Below are 18,673 nucleotides of genomic sequence, written 5' to 3'. Positions count from 1 at the left end.
TTCGAAACGATAGAAGGGTCGTCTGTTCGTCGTGTACTATAACTCTAGTTTTATTCTAATATTAATGTCCCAGTCAACTTAGAATGATTTTCAAATTAAAAAACACGTCTAACTGTTAATTTTTTTTTTCATTTACTCTATTATTATTATTTTTTTAAATTGAAGTAGGCCTCAACCCACCGATACTTACCTCGTTATATACTTACATGTTGCAGGAGAGGCTTGTAGTTCATTTTCCTGTGAAAAATACCTGCAGGCAGGCAAAAATAAAAAACACCAGAAGAGAACAGATGTTTAGAGATGACGAACACTTCCCTGACAGGAGAGAGTTAGGAAAAATGCACCTTGAGGCACACTCATATCAACTCTCCCTGTCACGTGGTGCTCGTCTCCTCTAAAAAATGAGAAAGAGAAAGAAGTGGGAGTAGGAAGTGAGAAAGATAAGAGTTAAAAGATTATGAAGGAAGATGTGTTAGGAAAGAATATAAATAAGAATTGTAAGGAATTGTAAGAAAAAACCTTTACTAAAAAAATAAGCCAAAATCCGAGCGTTGAATACAAAATTGCACCGTTGGAGCGGTGTTAATATTTCTTGACTGCTTATCTTGTTCACTTGTGTACTTGGGCAACAGAATAGCCGAGTATTGGCCAGTTTACAAAAGGCAATTAAATTAATTGTCTTTTAGCGAGGAAGAAGACGGTCTTTTCTACACAGCATATTGCCTTCGAACGCCATCGACTTAAAAACCCTACGTTACAAATTACGCAGTGTTTGGGCAGCACTTTCAAAAACCCAACAACTAGGACGTGACCAACCGCCAGATAGGCTTGGCGTGACACTTGAATATGATGTGCGAGTTTCAGAAAAAAAAATCGAAAAGCGATATACATCGTTTCATGTTGTTTAGAAGAAATCAAAAATTCGCTAATCAATTTTAGCCATAAACTCGAAATATAGCACGTTGATTTAGAAGTAAATGTTGTCAAAATGTGATAAAACCCATGTTTAGTTTCAATACTCCGAGATTAACCCAAGATATAAACATTTAGAGTGTTTGGTGTCAATGTGTCCCATATTTATTAATTTCACGGTGGACTAGGATTCTACTACTCCAAAAAGACAACAGGGGTAATAACTTTTTTATGGTTTTGAAGCCACGGAAAATTTGGGGCCAGGCCAAAATCAAGTTGAAGTGAGGAAACGCCATGAGACGAATTCACCGAGGAATAAAAATGCTGAAACTCGGATTTGACTCAAGAGTTAGATGACCCATGAATCGGAGCTGTGAAAATTTTCTTTCTCTCAAATTTATACCCATACGCATTTTAAGTCCACAGGTAATATCTCCCAAAAACAGAATTCGTGGGAATTCCCGTTCTACAACGCGTGGATCAAAATTTTCACTACAGCAATAGAATAAAATCTTTTTCTGTGTATTACGTTTCTCCTCAAGTTCCTACAAGAATTGCGGGCAGATTACTTAAATGGACAGCAAACAGAGATCTTCGATAACAAAGCTTCCCAATCTGGAAGTCCCTTTGAACTTCGTCTTAACGGGGTATCAACATTTTGGGACATGAGTGAACTAGCTTTCTACGTTGCGGTATTTTTTTTTTTGAATTTCAAAATGATAATGTTGTTGTTTTTTATTTGTTATTTTCAATGTTACTATATATGAAATATGTAGTGTTGTATAGACGCTTTAGTATTACGAGTCACTCACGAACATCCGTCGATGTCTATTTATTAAACCATCCGAAGAGTCTTCTTATTTTAAGAAGTTAGGTTAATCTGCATTCGTTTACAAAAAACATCCCTTTATATTTGCTCTTCCCGCCATGAGTATAACGCTATATATAACCATTTATGAAACATACTTTTGTTTCAATGGGTTTTGTATGGGATTCAAGAGTCTTGATTCAACAATAGTCATTTTTATTCGGGCTACAGCGTCGTTACCGTATAGAATACATCAGCGAGCAGGCATAGATGAAAGCTTAGTCTCATGTGACACCAATTGATAGTTAAACATGATTTGCGTTTTTATTATTATTTGACGTTCCCAGGTGTCACAATTTCAACAAAAATTTATGGCTGTTTTTTTCTTGCATGCACACATTGAAGGGCGTCGAAAATTTTCGTAAAATCAAAAAGACTGTTCAGAATCTCTCGGAATATTTCAGTCTTGATGTATTCAAATTTCCTATCATGTATTCGGGTAACCACAATTTCATTTGCCCTCCGTTTTTTTTCAGATGGTCCAGGTACAGTCAAGTATTCTAAGGTTTAAAATAGTTTGAACTACAATCCGTTCAGGGTAGCAATTCAGAAAATGTTCTGAAATTCGTGTAAATTTAACTTTGCGGGGATGTTTTGCAAGAATTTATAGATGTGTGTTATACCCTATTTCGTTGATGTGTTTTTGCAAGATGGGATTTTTGAACAACTGACTTTTGTGAGAATGTATCCTTGCATGAATGTTTAAACGAATGTAGTATTGAGACAGTGAGAATGGTGTTCTACATTTACACGATTTATGAACATTTATACTAGCGACAGCGAAGCTAATCGCAGTATAAATATTTTGCTCGATTTGTTTTTGTGTATATGTGCACATACATATATACATTCTGAGTAAACTGATATTCACAGGTGTAGACTGGTAAACTAAATGTTTTTTAAGAAATATAGTTTGCATTTAAATTCGTTTATTGTGTAGGCATTTTATATCGAATGCATTTCAGTATCGTTTACGCTAGAAATCGGAATATCATATTTATCGCGAGACAAGGAGACGAGTTTGTGACCATCCGACTTATGGATGTCGCATGTCAGTTTTCAAAATACATCATATATATATATATACATACTGATTGCATAGTGAATTTGGCATCAGATCGGTGAATGTTTGCGGATTCGACCTACTCAACCATACGCGAACTCCGTCAAGTTATTGATGAAAAGATTCAAACAAAACACGAATCGTTAACAACAGACAAACCGACTAGCGAAACCGATCCGACGGCATCAATGTAAAAAAATGTAATTACAGTATATCGAAATAACTATAGATTTTTCCCACACTTTTAGGTGTACATTGTAAGAATGTAAGGCGTAGTCGTAGTTTTTTAACATGGCGATTCACTGAACCCGGCGTTTCTGGCTGACTATCAATCCTTCCTCTAGTAGTCTCAATGAACCAACTGAGCTACGTAAAATTGCGCCCCCCTTGTATATCTTGGATAACTTCGACAGCAAAGTAAGTCTGCAGGAAGCTCATTTTTTTGGATATCAGTGGCCGCTTGTGCCTGGCCTTGTTCGGAGCGAAATACGCGGGTGAGTGTCGTATTAAAAAAAATTGCCAAAAATAAGTCTTGGGTTGGTTACGCTCTTGCTTTTCAGTACTTGGATTCGTGTATCGAAGTGCTATTTAATTATTTTAGTAATTACTTTTTGGCATTCATCCAAATACGGTATAACAAGCAAGCCGGTTACCGTACCCTGGTAGAAAGATAAAAGAAATTACAAAATCCTTCGCGGAACGTTGGGAACTAACTACAATTCAAAAAAGCAATCACGGTAATTCAAATTGTTGCAGCCAACAAGCCGTGAATGCTACAGGGTATTTCTCCCACACCATTGCCTTCTGCAGAAGTTTACTTTGTAAACAGAACACAGTAGTATGACGGCAAGACTTGTTGGTCGAAGGCTTTTTGCAACTAGGTCTGTTGCCGAAGAGTTCAAGGGCAATATGTATCAGCTCATTGGCGGGGAGCCTTCCCCTTATACTGGAAAAGTACGCTCGTATCTCATTCATAAGAAAATAAAGTTTGAACGAGTCCAAGCAACGCTTGAAGTGAGTATCCCTCTTACTGTACTGCGTCTAAAATATTTAATTTACATTACCGTATGTGTTATATTGCAGTACTGACACTGATGTAGAAAGTGTGTTATCGCTGTAGTGCAGTAGTGTGTTCTTGCATCTGTCTTGAATATTTCTGTATGCTGATATATTTTTTATTTCTTTTTCGCTTCTAACCATTTAAAGTTTGCTGTCTGCAAGGTCGTGCCAAAAATGTTGTAAACTAGTACCGTACCGTTACCGGTATACTGGTATAAAGTACCGGTACCTGTAATACTGGAAATGAGTTACTCATAGGCAGTCCAGCAGTCAGGCGGTATTTTTTTTTTGAGATAAGTCAGCTTATAAGAAAATATATCTGCCCACTATATATACAGATATAGCTATGTCAGTATGCTGGTATGTGATACTCCCTAGGCCGCAGCATCCGCACATTCTACCCAACGAAATCATTTTATTCAAGATAGACTACTGTTCATGCATAGTTGACGAGGAAATTCTAATGTATGCTTGTATCAACAGATTTACAGCGGTTTCATCAAACCGCAGGTTGGTTGGACGGTCATTCCAGTGTTGGTGGCACCTAATAGGGATGTTATTCAGGATTCAACAGACATTATTAATTATCTTGAGAAGAGGTACAGTCTCGATTTCTTAATTTCATAATTATTTATAAAGTTATATACCGTACTGTATATTCCATATAGCACTTTAAAGTCTGAAAGTTGCATGTTCAAACCTCACCTGAAGTTGGCTTTATTTTAGGGTCTACATATTGAGTATGCCAAATAACTATGATAATAATGCTCGGAGTGTTCAAATATTCCCATGTGTCATAGAAGAAATATGAGCTACCAGAATTCATATTAATCATTTAGCAATTATCACAGGTATAATTTGGAATTTTTGCTCCATTCAGACTTGTGAAATCACTTTTGAATATCATGTTATGTTCAGGCATCCAGAGCCATCAATCATTCCTGAGGGACCAAGGCAAAAAATTGCTGCTAAACTTCTTGAGCTTCTTGCTGACGAATGGCTTGTACAACCGGCCATGCATTACAGGTAAGAGTTTGTTGTAGGTATTTTATTTTATTCAGATACCTGAAATTTGAATTCAGGGATTTATTAGGTTTCATATTTCCTATTTATGGAAAAGGAGAGCATGTAAGGTGGCATATGGAGAACCACAGCCTCTTGTCCGGTTACTAGACTACGCTGCTAACGCTGGGCATGGGAATATCAATTGCCAATGGTTTCACTTTTTCATAAACAAACATAGATTATGATGGATTTTATGATGATATGGAATCTTTTCTGAGAATATGTTAAACACACAAGAAGACAAATTTTTGTTCTTTATTTCAAGCTAATTTGTACCCTGAACAATATTTAGATGGGCATTCCCAGAAAGTATGCCGTTCATAAAACAAGAGTTTGGGCGGATGATTATGCCAAAAGAAAGTCATGAAAGTCAAAGACATATTGCGGAGTCAGGATATGGGAAGTTCAAAGGAATGCTGCCTGGTCTTGGTATTACAGAGAAAACTGGTCCAGGTTGCATGAATTCTTTTTTTGATATTCTTTTGATCTGTTATATATTTCATATCTTAGTCGGAATATATATTGTAATAATCAGTACAATCTTGATATGCCATTTTCAATATTTAATCCCCTGTAAATATTGTCTTTTTCATTTCAGAAATTGAGAGAAGTTGGAAAAGATTAATGTATGAACTTTCTGAGCATTTTGACAAACATCCATATCTGCTAGGAGGTAGACCATGTATTGGGGATTTCGCATTTGGTGGAATGATCTATGCTCATCTGTTTAGAGACCCAGTACCAGGTTTGCTAGTCAAGATCTAGTTATTTTATGAACTCGAGCCAATTTTTGTGAGGAAGGGGACCTTCCAAAAATTTAGTTCTAATTTATAAAGGTAGCAGCTACATTTTTTAAAGATCAGAATCATTTGGCGTGGCTGACTATGTAGATTTTTGATGGATGGAGTTAGCACACAATAACTCTAAACTGATGCACCAATATTTGTCTTCTCACTTGATAACCACTATAAATCGCACATACAAAAGTAGATGTGACTGGTACAGTACATCAGTGTTAAAAGTCATAAATCTCAAAGGTAAAAGCCATAAATGTAAATTTATTCACACGTCCTACTTAGAGTTAGCATTAGGACATCATATCCAACAATCATAAGCATTTCTGCCCAAACTGTTTGGTATAATTTTCCTATTTTATATGTCAACTATTGACCTGAACTGTGATCAGCACTGAACTATGGTGCAATTACGGTTGACAAATGAAAATCATTGTTTTACAGGTTTTTTGATGAAAACCACTGCACCAGTTTTGTCAGCTTGGTGTGAACATATGAATGGCATATTACCTGAGGCAAACAGGAATAATATTCACACATTAGAGAATGGTTTCCCAGTTCGAGAGAATCATGATTCAAGTGTAACTGATTTCTGCGAAAATGATGGTGAGAGCTACAATGAGTGATTAATTCTCAACTCCTTTGCAATGCGTCACACCTACTTTTCTTGGTAACTGGAACATTATTATACAAATAAGAACACTTGCCATTGTGCCTCTGATTAACCTACCCTGGTTCAAATCCATTTGGCAATAATTATATGCCATAGGATTGCTGGACCCATTGTTATCACATGAAATAGTATTATAGAACTATTTCTTTGCTCGACATGGATTCAGGGTCACATATGATTGATCCACTTTCTTCTTTAGGATAGTATGAAAATCCGATCCTGAAAATCCTACTGATTTTATTTGGTGAGTTTTGGAATTGCAAGTCAATACTGACCACTTGGGTATAAACACTTTGTCTTCTAAAATATACAAATAAAACAGTGTTTTTTTTTCTGCAGAAATACCAGAATCCCTCATGCCAATTTTGAAACACATGATGAGTGAATTTGCCCCTATATTGTTGAGTACAAAAATAAATTTGATGGATTATATTAAGGTAAGACTAAATCGATAGAAAAAAGCTCTAGAGAGACTGATGATTAGGATCAAAACTAACCATGTAAGAGCAAGAGCGCATTCATGAAATTTAAATAATTATGGTTGGATGTATAGTATCATCAGAATTCACAATCGATTGTAAAAGGATAGAACTGTGCTATTGGCCGTATGTTATGGAACTCTTCTCCAACCACATATTCTTTAAGAAATTATTGGATGTCAATTTAAAAACCAAAAAGTTATCGATGAGGCCATGGTAATCCATCTATTCATAGTTTGACTATGTTGTTGCATAATTGTTGAAGTAAATAATATTGATGTCTCAAATCTCCATTTCACACTTTCGCTTAACAGAATAATGTTACATCGGAGAATCGGAAGCTCCCTAGACTCATAGGAACTCATCAGTATACAATTGGTGATGTCACCGAAAGTAGATCGGTATGTATTCAAGTTTTGTGTTTAGCACTGGCTTATACAAATAGGTAGTATCTTTCATGTATGTCACTACAGAACTTCATTTGTACAAATATCCTCATCGCTGCTTTACATTCATACAAGTATGTGGATGTGTAATATAATGAACACTAATTGTTTTTTTAATTTCAAAATTTATATTCAATTATGTGGGGTTGTAATAGCCTAGAATTTATTTAATGAAGTTTCTACCTTTAACCTTCTGTAATCAGTTTTTTTTTATCAATTATTTTATCTTCTGTTATGCTGATTATGGAGTCAAAATAAAGTTATACTACCTATGGTATGGTATGCATTTCAGCAAAAGTCATTCCATCTTTACCTCCACCACCAGACAATATCGCTGCATTTTATGGCCTACATGCATATTTTTTGTTTTCAAAGTTCACATTGATCTATATCTTACAGATAAATCCGTTTAACATATGGATGTGGCAACAAGTTACAGATACTTATCAGTCGCTGTCAAAAGATGAAAAATCGTCTGTAGATAGTTGGCTGTCTTCATTACCTCACGGTCAAGATATTGTTGCTGCTGACCTCAGCCACTGTCGAGTCGCAAGAGAAAAGAATTTTCTGCATGTGGATCCTTCATCTTTTACAATGTCAAAATTATGATTTTATTAATTTAATATACTACTGTTTTCATATCACCTTTCCAATCACTATGTATTATAATGAAAAAATTTATAAATGTCAATGTGCAATTGTGCATACTTTTTGTTCTTCAAAATTTCAAATGTTATACTGTCATTCCAATTTTTTTCAAATCAATAGCAAAGGATATTTTGATCAAATTTTGTACGAGTTTCACTATTTCTTGGGTAAATCATAAGCTCTAATTCTCCAATCAGCCAAGCATATGCCAACATCCAAATTAAGAAATTATAGCCCATATGGCAGGGCTACTCAACTGGCGGAACGCGGTCCGAATCCGGACCTTTCGAGTATTGGATTTGGACCGCACCTAATTATTTATTTTGAATCATTAGCCCCACTTTTTGGGCATTTCCTATTATAAAATGACTTTCATAGTTTTGAATATAGGTGAAAAGAACTATAACACCATAATAAACAATCTTATTTGCTAGTAATCATTAGTCTGCCGATGAAGTGCGCTTTTAAGGATGCCGAAATATAATTTTTGGGAAGACAAGACCCAAATAATTTAAAGTTTTGTTTGCGGACCTTCGGAAAAATAGTTGAGTAGACCTGCCGTATGGTACAATACCATTGTTCGCTCCTGTCAAAATGAATAATTTTACTTCTAATATTTTCCAGTAATTACCAGACCAGTTGCCTGCCGTCATTAAGTATTTTTTCTCTCCTTTTTTGTGTTGGTACCGTATATATCCAACTTAATGTAAGAAATCACATTCGAGTTTTATAATCTGTTTTCACATACAATTTATCAGTTCTGGTAAGGATACACGAACTGCTGCTGACGATTGGTCCGAGATTTGAAATATATTTGACCTTCAGAAACTTGGCGCACAACCTGAACATAGTATGTGTACCAGGTTAGGGTTCTGGTTGTGAGACTTCTTGTTGCACATATTTCGGGAGCGCCCCATTCCGGACGAAACGCAGTTCGCTTTTTCGGCATGGTAAAAAAAACAAGAGAGCAACGCTCAAATATATGACCACGTAGACCAGAGCGAAGCAGTCCTTTGTTCGCTTTCCCGATTCTATTTATTATCTATTTTTTATCGTATATTGCTGATTATGGAGTCGAAATAAACTTATGCTTAACATTTGACGTTACCGTTACTGTACCATTGAGGTGTACTGTACCCTCAAAAACTTCCAAGTTCACAGTCAGCCGTCACGCTTGGCTGATTAAAAACCGTGTTCCCATATTTAAAATGTAATACATCGTAATTTTGGAAGAAATATTAGATCTCATAGGGTTCATTAAAAATTTAGGAAAAAAATCAATCTTTAACCACTGAAAATTTCAAAGCAATTGATCCAGTATTCGAAAAGAAAAGCGATTTTGCCGAGACGAAGAATGTCAATGAGAACAACAACATAATATCAAAACGATCCATAGGTCCACTCACGTGTCCAATAACGAAATTATAACGTTACTGCAGGATGTATGATAATCATCATGATGAAACAACAGACTACAAGCCTACCCTGCAGTAAACCCCATGGTATCGAAATCCAGGCCTTCCACAGCATTGCTTCGATTCGAAGTTCGCGTTTTTACCGTAGTGCGGTGCGCGGAAATGCAGACGATTTCGTGTGCCGTCACAATGGTAACATGCATAAACATCTCGCGCCACTTGCTTGATTTACAAGCAAGAAGCGACATTCTGGGGTATCACGACAGCTAGTGGAAATCTCTCTAAGGCAAACAAGAGTCAAGAGACTTCTTCGCATTCTATTGAGAATATTTAACCTAAAGCTTTGTATTATTTTCTGCTTTGCAAGACCTTCGCGACCCCCAGGTTGGAAACCACTGGTCTAAAACTATATCTCCACAATGGTTGAATTTTAAAAGCGAAAAAATATTGGAAGCGTCCCGGCCCAGGGATTTCAAAATACTCTTCCTGTTGTAATACTAAAAAAAAAATTGCAACCTCATAGCCCAGGTGCAAATCATTCAATGCCTGTGAACTTTATTGCAGAGGTCTTCATCACTGAATAGTAGGCTGACGGCGCATACAAGTACGAATCTCCCTGAATCTTATCTTTATTGTCATTTCAATGTCATTTCTGCACGCATTGAATAGGTAAAATAAATTAATTTATCCGTATATCATACTGTATATGCAATTATAATTAATATTTACCAATCTATTTGGCGTGTTTATATATATATATATATATATATAATGTATTGCACAAAAGATGACTAGCTTACAGAATGCACTACGTGGTCTAAATGTATCACTACCGTGTTACCCCGAAAATAAGACTTAGCCTGAATTTCAAAAATGATTTTATTATAAGCCCTCCCCTTAAAATAGGACCCAGTCAATAACGAGATTTTTTTTGACCTAGTCGATAGCAAGAAATCTCTCCTACACGTTTTAAATGATTAATAATCTATGTTTTGCAGTTATTTTGAATAAAAACTGTTGTTTACAAGTAAATGGATATCTATTTCCATATTTTGTATATATTTGAAAATCTTGTAATTCTCTTCTTTGTAATTTTGTTTTTGATAAATGAAAATATAAGACATCCCTCGAAAATAAGCCCTAGTGCTAAGACCCAGTCTTATTTTCGGGCAAACTAAAATCTGTGTGTTCGCGTAGAAAATTTGAAGCTTCGAACTTTTCCTGTTAAACGGCTTATCCACCTTGCACCAAGAACGCCCAATTCGAATTTTCAGATAGCTTGATATTTCGAATAAAATTGAGGAGAAGGTGGCACTCGTTTTATACGAGCGTGTTTTTAGAGGATCTTCAAAATGTCTGGTTGCGGTCGCGAAGTGAAATTGGGCGATGTAATACTGTCGCCTCTAATTTGCAATAAAGTCTGATATACCAATACTATTGGCCGTATAGGGTCAAGCGAAAGCTGGCCGAACATTCGTAGATTCCGGAAAGTCGAAAGAGTTTGCGACTTTGCTGGATGACAAAGTAGAGTGGTTATGTCAAGCCTGGTATTACTGGCTTGAAAACTAAAAAAGTACTCGCATCAAGCATGCCACCGGTGATCGTTCATAAGATACTCAACCTTTCGATAATGTCTGTAACGATAATTCTTCAAACTCTCTTGCAATCTAGTCGATATTACATAAATTGTTGTTAGTAAAATCATGAGTCCAAATACTGCAAAAGTTATAAGTATTCCGTAGCTATGACGAAACGGCGAAATGTACATCGTTGTTTGGTTGTTGCCCACACTAAACCCAGATGCATCTGTAGTTATTTCGTAGATAGAAACGGTTTCAAATTTCCCTTTTGTGGTAGCAGTCTTTGTTGAAATGGTGGTAGGGGATCCTGTCTCCACTGTGGGAACTACGTTTTTTGTTGTTGAAATGGGCTGTCTTGTCGATGTTGAGTCGTCACTCAACAGTGGGTGTGGTAATTTGGTACTTGCAACTACCGAGGGCAATTCTACACTCGTCGGGGTAGGTAAGATGAAAGTAGAAGTGGTCTGAGGTGGAGATTGTGGTCGAGATAACATATCGCTTCCCGATAACGTAGAATTCAATGAAACTGAGACACCTTCCAGTAAAGTAGACGTCGGTATTTCAGCGGTTGATCGTAGGATTGTGGTGGTGTATGTGGGAGCTGTTGTAATAGAAGACGTCAGAGGCATCATGATTCCCGTGGTTGGCGAAATTTTAGATGTAGTCTTAGTCTCCACAGCTGTTGTCGCAAAGGTTTCTTTTGTGAATGTCATATAGTTACTATTTGAAGCAACCGTTGGAGTTAAAGCAGTTGGCGTTTTGGCAGATGCTGACTCAGCAATAGTTGAAGACGTTGACTCAGTCTCTTGCCCTTTCGGGTTGATATCGTAAACGTATCTTCCCATACTAGATTTCGTGGGGCATTCGTAGTCCTTGCATTCGTATAGAATGCAATTGAATTCTGATTCATCTCGTGCACCAGACAGAGAGTATGCGACATTCGTACATGATTCTGCAAAAAAAAATGTTTGAATTTTCTGACGCTTGTTACAGATTTGTTTTTCAGTCGAACACTCACCCTAAATGCCATACACCACACATAGGGACGAGGGTTCTGCTGCTAAAATAACTTTTAGCAATGGACGCAGTAAAACTTCTAGGCAGTAAAATCTGTCAAAATACCTCCGAGTAAGGGGTTGAAATGTTGACGATTGAAACGTGATGTTTTACGTGTTGATGGTTATACACACACATATATATAAATAAATTTGATTTGTACAGGGAGGTCTGTAATTTAAAATCATTATCACATTGTAACTAAATTATATATATATATATGTGCATATTATTTCGCCGATGTTTGTTATAACTTTTGATTAGCTAACCTTTTTTATAATAATATATTGAATAATAAGATATATTGTCCTATTTGTTTATAATGCTATCAAAAAAGTTTTTCAGTTTCACTAGTCGGCGGTATAACCACTTAGCAACTTAATATCAAAAGTTTCAAATGTAAAATCCGTCACCATCGAGAATGTAGACCTAAATATACAGACATCATGAAATTTACATATCGTGGGGAGAATCGAAATTATATTAACTCACCATCATTGCAGCAATCTGAGATACACGCCATTGGTGAAGTTACATGATAGGATCTTATCATTGTGGGAATATTTTGACCATCTCCATCCATGTCAACATCAGAATCGAATGTGATCTTTATGTCACAATTCCCGGTATTAAGACATTGTCCGACATTACATAATGAACAAATAGTGATGAAACAAATAAAGAATTTTGCCATCGATGTCTTTTTATTGCTTAGTATGTGGAACAAATGACATCCTTTTATATTCTCAAAATATATTTGCGAGTTTATTGCTTCCACTCATCCAATCTATTTATATTTCAGTCCCAGAAGTTCGATATAGTATTCAGTAATAGAACACAGTTTCACTATGCCTCAAATCCCGATTTAACAACTAATCTCAACTATAAAAAATTGGCCAATGCTATCGCTATGGCTTTAACGCTCAAGTGACTAGCCGACGTGGGCAAATCTATGCCAACACAATGTCACTAAGAAAACTATATAGGTACGATATGGTCGGATAACAAAGAGTGGCGAGAGAATAAATTTCTCACGACATTCGACAAACAAAAATATCCTGTTCAATAAGATATCGCGAAATCTTTTTTGGATAATCTAATCCGCATTGAAATGAAGTGACTCGGAACAGAAATGCTCGTACATTGGCCATGAAATGCCCGATTCGCATTTTTTGTCGTTAGCCGTGAACAGTTATATTTAAGACAGACGTGGCATGGACTAAGTTGTTATATCTACAAATGTCATTAGATATATATATTATGGATTGTTCAACATTATTTATGCAAAATTACATATGAGCATGAACTGATAATGATATTTAAGTAAGAAATAACATTTAGACATTTTAGCATACACATTTCTAAGGTTCATTCGATGTGTTTCAATAGGTTTATTCCCTACTTCGTAACAAAATACATTCTCACTGACATCACCTTTATCAGTATAGTAGTCCGTGGACCTGACAAGGTGGCTAAAGCTGCTGATTGCATCTTGTTCTTGTTGGTATGAAAAATCGCTTTCCTATTCAGATGCTGGACCAATTGCTTCCAAATTTTCAGTGGTTGTAGATTGTTGTCGCTGGAAGACTATCATTTTTCATTTTTTTTAATTCATATAGTTCTATTTGATTCGTTTGTTTGTAATGCCGTCAACAAAACTGAAAATTAATTGCGCACCTTGTGCCAGTTACACGTTCGCGATCATTGCGTTCTGGTAGTCAGTCGAAGTCTGGAAGACCGTACGATTTGACACCCGTACTATTTCGTTTTGGCCTCCGTGGCCATATAATTTAGCATTGCACTCTTGATCGCAATTTAAGTCATTAAACTTCGTGCAACATGACTGACAGAAGATGCTACATTTTTAGTAGATCAGTAGATTTTCAGTAGATTTTTGAATCATAAAATATACCAATAACGAAAGAAAGCGTTGTCTCGTATACTTGATATAAAGAGTATCAGAGCGCGAGTACAACAGCAGGCGAGTAGTTTTTATGGAAAATGCTATTTATAAGTTCCCTTCTCATGGATAGTAGGAACCAAGTATAAACATACCAATCTAAAATAAAGGCTCGATTATTTTTAGTTCGACATGGTGTACTAAATTTTTTACATAATTGATGCTGTAGGGATGTGACGTTTCTATAATCTTTTCGCAATATTTACAATCTTTTGTCTCAATTTGTGATGCCATAGCCCAATAACCGATACCTAGGAGCTGATTTGGAATATATTCTAGAGATAACATAACTTTTGTGCAAAGCGTCCTAGATTACTGAAACTTTTAAGTGTAATTATGCACAATTAATTAAATTTTCTTCATTTTCGGGACATAATTTTCGAACTCGATTTTATGAATAATTAATTACATATAGCTTCTTAACTGAGCATACAATTAGGAATCTTTCATGGGAGGACACGAATTAATACATTTACGAATTAATGTTCACGCATCAATTAAGCAAGTGGGAATTATAATAAATGTCCTTTTCTTAATATATATGTTGAATATAAGTTATATGACCCTTCAATCTTTCTAAAGAAGACGCGATTTCAGCTTCCATCCCGTTGATAAGAACTGAGATGTTAAAAACTACAAAATCAGGATTATTTTATATACATGGCAATATAAAATGTGATGCTTTTGAAAACTAATATAAGTACTCCCTTGAGAACTTCGACTTCAAGGAGAATCCATAATTTTCATTCTAATCATTCAACATATAGTGGAGTCTCGATCTCGGACATCTTGAACACGTCACGCTTTTATATCTGTGATGTAATGATCACTCGCCAACGGCATAATTTCAACTTGCTCAGATTATACTAGTCAAGGTGAAAATAAGTTTTTTTCGACCCATCAATAGCTCAATTTTTGGACACGAAGAGTACATGTGGATCGTTTTGTTATTATGTTGTTGTTTTTGTTCATTTTTTTGTTAGCATTTTTCTCGTTATAACAAAATTTTTCTCATTACCAATGTGGTCGTTTTCATTGGCTAAATATTATATTTTTCCTTGGAAGGCTAATCATTTTATTTATTTCAAAAATTTGTGAGCTCTATGGGATTCGCTTTTTGTGTGCGATGACGTTATCAAAATTGAAAATTGCGGATCTTGTGGCGGTAGTCTACATGCAGTGACCTATTGTATTACCATGGTACTTCGTTTTGGCTTTCGTGTCCATATATTTGAGCATCGCTCCCTTGTGTGTTATTGAAACATTCTTAAACCATTGGTTTTCAAGTGGGGTTCGCGGTCGCTGTGGTTAGGGTTAGGAATTCAAGGGGGACCGCGAAGCAACTTCAACCTTGACACCGAAGCACTACTGCTGAGAAATCTTTTGATGTTATGGTAGTGCATAGTGTGGTATTTCTCGGGAATAAGACACCATTTTGAAGATTTTATTACTTAACAAACGTTGGTGAAGTATCAAGTACAGATACCACAAATAAATGTCGGCCATTGTTTATGGAAGGCATGTGCGCCTCCAGATCGTAAATTGTCAAAAATCCACCATGCTTTGTGGATCTTAGACATTTACGCGAATTCGAAACTATCGTGTTGCATTCACACGCAAGATAATTTTCAAATGGGAAAGTTTTAGTATATACTCGAGATAATTTCAATTTTCTGCAAGAAGTAAAACAGGAAGTGAATGAAAAGCTCTTCGATATTTGTTTCCGGTATGCCTGTCTCTGATGCGCTACTAAAACAAAAATACAAAACATAATGGAAATGCTACCCTACCTGATATGAGACGTTGCACTGTCCTAAACAGAACCTATAATAGATGTCCTGGTGGAAGCCAAGCAATTGTGATCATCTCATGTACTAATGACATACAATAAATGAATGCCTGAACAACGCCATAAAAAATCGATCCATAGGTCTATTTCGTGCCCAATAATGCTAGTCTAAAGAAGTTTGACCTCGGTCAGACGAAAGTTACAGAAATACATTTGTGTTGGTGTGCGGTATGACTCTTGAAATAAACAGCATATTTCATCAAATTACTGTTACCATTGAAAGGATTTAAGATTACCTATTTAACCGAGAATTGCACCAACCCCTTCCATTAACTACTGCTTCTATAAATCGGTGTCTGAAAATAGGTCATTGAACTCATCGGAATACACGCAGGAGCAATTCGTGTATTTCTATCAGATCGGCATTGCGAAAATATTACATCAGTAACGGCGGCGCGTCAATAGGGCCAACCGGAGCAATGCCCCGGTTGTTTTTTCGGTATAATAAAAAATATTCGAAAAATACCTCAATATCGGTTGCACAGACCGTCTACACCAGCCATATTCTCCCGACATGGTTCATTTTTCGCTCGCAAAGCCTTCGCCGAACGTCGACGGGGCGACGCCGATTTTGCCCCGGTTACTCATTATATATCATATTCTCTCTTTTATCTTCCACTCGCCGCGTTTGTCTCGTTTGTTTTCTGTTTCTTTTACTAAATCATCGGGGCCGATCGGGACTAGCCCCGAAATTATGACGACACAATGCCGACGTTTCTTACAACAATGTGTTGACATATTCACGCATTCCTTCTCGTTCGTTGGTTGCTTGAAGAGTTGATAGCCTTAGCCTTAGACCTCATAATGAATAAGGTTGATGCACTACTTCGCACTCCGTTTTCGCAGCTGCCGCTGGAACAAAAATTTGAGGTACAACGTCTTGGGCCTTATCAACCAAAAAATTGTTCACTGGAACAATCCCATGACGGAGGAAAGCGTCGGCGTACATTCTGCGCAGAAACTTGGTATAAAAAACACGAATGGTTGTGTTACAGCGAGGACAAAAATGCACTTTTTTGTTTTTATTGCCTACTTTTTGCTACCGCCCGTGACTCACGTTGGTGTAAATTTGCTTTTAGAGATCTTAAACATCTTTCCAAGCGTGCCAGGGATCATCAATCTTCTATGGAGCATCTGATAGATGTTTTGAAGTCCATTGGTTGTCACGAGCTGTCCCTCCGTGGGCACGATGAACGGGCTGGCTCTTCTAATAGAGGGGTATTTTTGGATATGGTGGAATACAGCGTTTGATTTTGTCTGCAAAGGAATGCTGTGACATTCTGGTGAATCAAATAGGCGATCGTCTGCGCACTGAACACCTTGCCGCGTTCTCTTTGATGAACCCCAAAAATTTCTCAAAATTTGCACGTCAATTTCCCATCCATTTGTTGGCTACTGTCTCCAAATTTTACCCCATGATAAACGTGGGTAAATTGGAAAATGAATTGCGATGTATATACACCAATCAAACTTTATGAACATCACATCAACTTTCGCGCTCTATGGGTTCCTCATAGATAACACTCTAGTAACTACCTTTGCGGCGTCTGCAAAATTTCTGGACATCATTTTGACGACGCCTATTTCTTCCGCCGACGCAGAGCGAACATTCAGCACGCTGAAGCGTATTAAAACGTATCTCAGAAACACAATGAAGCAAGATAGATTAAATTCCTTGGCTGTTTTATCCATTCACAGAGACGTTATTTCTGGGATGCATGACTTTAATCAGCGCGTTATTGAGCATTTTGCTTCCAAGAAACCGCGGCGCGTTGCATATATGTTCAAGCAGTAGAAGTCTAGCAGCATATATATCTATGACGGAGCGACGCATGTTCTTATCTTTGCATTAACTTTCCTTTCTTCATAGTAACGTTTTAAACCTATTTTTAGGTTTTGTCTGCTTTCTCGAAGTTTCTGTTAATATGTCATTGTATTTATCTGGGTAAATATCGCCTTTCCTTTTGAAAGAGGTTTCAAAATAAACTATGTCTATATTTATTAATCCCTTGACTTGGACCGGTTTTAAAGACACTTTCTTACCGTTAAAAATTGTCGCTTTTGCCGATTGGTTGTTACCGATGGAATGGTTTTTATAGTCATAAAATGATGGGAGAACTTTCAGCGCTCATCCTGTCCCCGTAGATGGGGGTGACTTGGTCCCGCAGTAGCTTGCCCCGGTTGTCAAAATGACCACGCGCCGCCACTGTACAGTAAGTATTTTTATTTGCAAGCGAATCGAGCGTACAATGGGTGATTATTCGAGAGAGAAAAGCGATTATACTAATGTAGTTTCCCCCCATGTTTGGTAAATCTATTGCAATTTGATCTGGCGGAAAACGATATGAAATTTGATACCAAAATAACGGATAAAATAAAAAAGACGCTGAGCGATGCAGCAATCACAAATTCGTATATTGCTAAGAAATTATTTAATTAGCTTTATTCTGTTATTGAAAACAATACCATGTTCAGCCTCATAGCATGAGCATATTGATACAGTATATATATATATATAACCACGTGTATGATATATATACCTTTCTTCGAAACGATAAATTCGGGTTTCCAGTTTGTTGGGTGAACTTACCATGAGGCAGGTGGTTACGTGGAAAACTTTGTGGACAAAACATGTGTTGTCGCAGACAAGCGGATGTCGCCGTTTATGGTGAAACATCCCAATTGGCGTTTCTATTTTCACATCGGCGTTAATGCGTTCTAAATGGGAAAAGCGGTCGCTGAAGAGGAAAGTTGAAAATTTTTCCGACTCTCTTTCAATAAGCTTGAATAATTCATTGGAATATAA

At 36.6% G+C, this 18,673-nt stretch overlaps 2 protein-coding genes across 3 annotated transcripts; one reads left to right on the top strand and one right to left on the bottom strand.

The window, feature by feature from the left end:
- The first annotated feature begins 3,080 nt into the window (after nt 1–3,080).
- LOC120328793 (uncharacterized) lies at nt 3,081–9,077 on the top strand. 2 transcript variants are annotated; one of them, XM_039395335.2, is made up of 10 exons: nt 3,081–3,337; nt 3,600–3,857; nt 4,386–4,501; nt 4,821–4,928; nt 5,260–5,420; nt 5,566–5,712; nt 6,206–6,367; nt 6,774–6,871; nt 7,228–7,314; nt 7,759–9,077. In XM_039395335.2, the coding sequence occupies exons 2-10, from the start codon at nt 3,684–3,686 to the stop codon at nt 7,966–7,968; spliced, it is 1,263 nt and encodes a 420-aa protein (XP_039251269.2). In that variant the 5' UTR covers nt 3,081–3,337; nt 3,600–3,683; the 3' UTR covers nt 7,969–9,077. The 2 variants fall into 2 exon arrangements, with proteins under 2 accessions (XP_039251269.2, XP_039251270.2); XM_039395336.2 differs by lacking the exon at nt 3,081–3,337 and having other exon boundaries at nt 3,406–3,857.
- Nucleotides 9,078–9,870: 793 nt separating this feature from the next.
- LOC120328401 (uncharacterized) lies at nt 9,871–13,305 on the bottom strand. The gene is made up of 2 exons (XM_039394869.2): nt 12,551–13,305; nt 9,871–11,954 (listed from the first exon to the last, which is right to left on the bottom strand). The coding sequence occupies exons 1-2, from the start codon at nt 12,750–12,752 to the stop codon at nt 11,005–11,007; spliced, it is 1,152 nt and encodes a 383-aa protein (XP_039250803.2). The 5' UTR covers nt 12,753–13,305; the 3' UTR covers nt 9,871–11,004.
- Nucleotides 13,306–18,673: the final 5,368 nt, after the last annotated feature.

Source organism: Styela clava, chromosome 7 (genome assembly GCF_964204865.1).
Source record: "Styela clava chromosome 7, kaStyClav1.hap1.2, whole genome shotgun sequence".
NCBI lineage: Eukaryota > Metazoa > Chordata > Ascidiacea > Stolidobranchia > Styelidae > Styela > Styela clava.
Note: the sequence above shows the minus strand (reverse complement) of the source record. Positions and strands in the feature narration are given on the sequence as shown.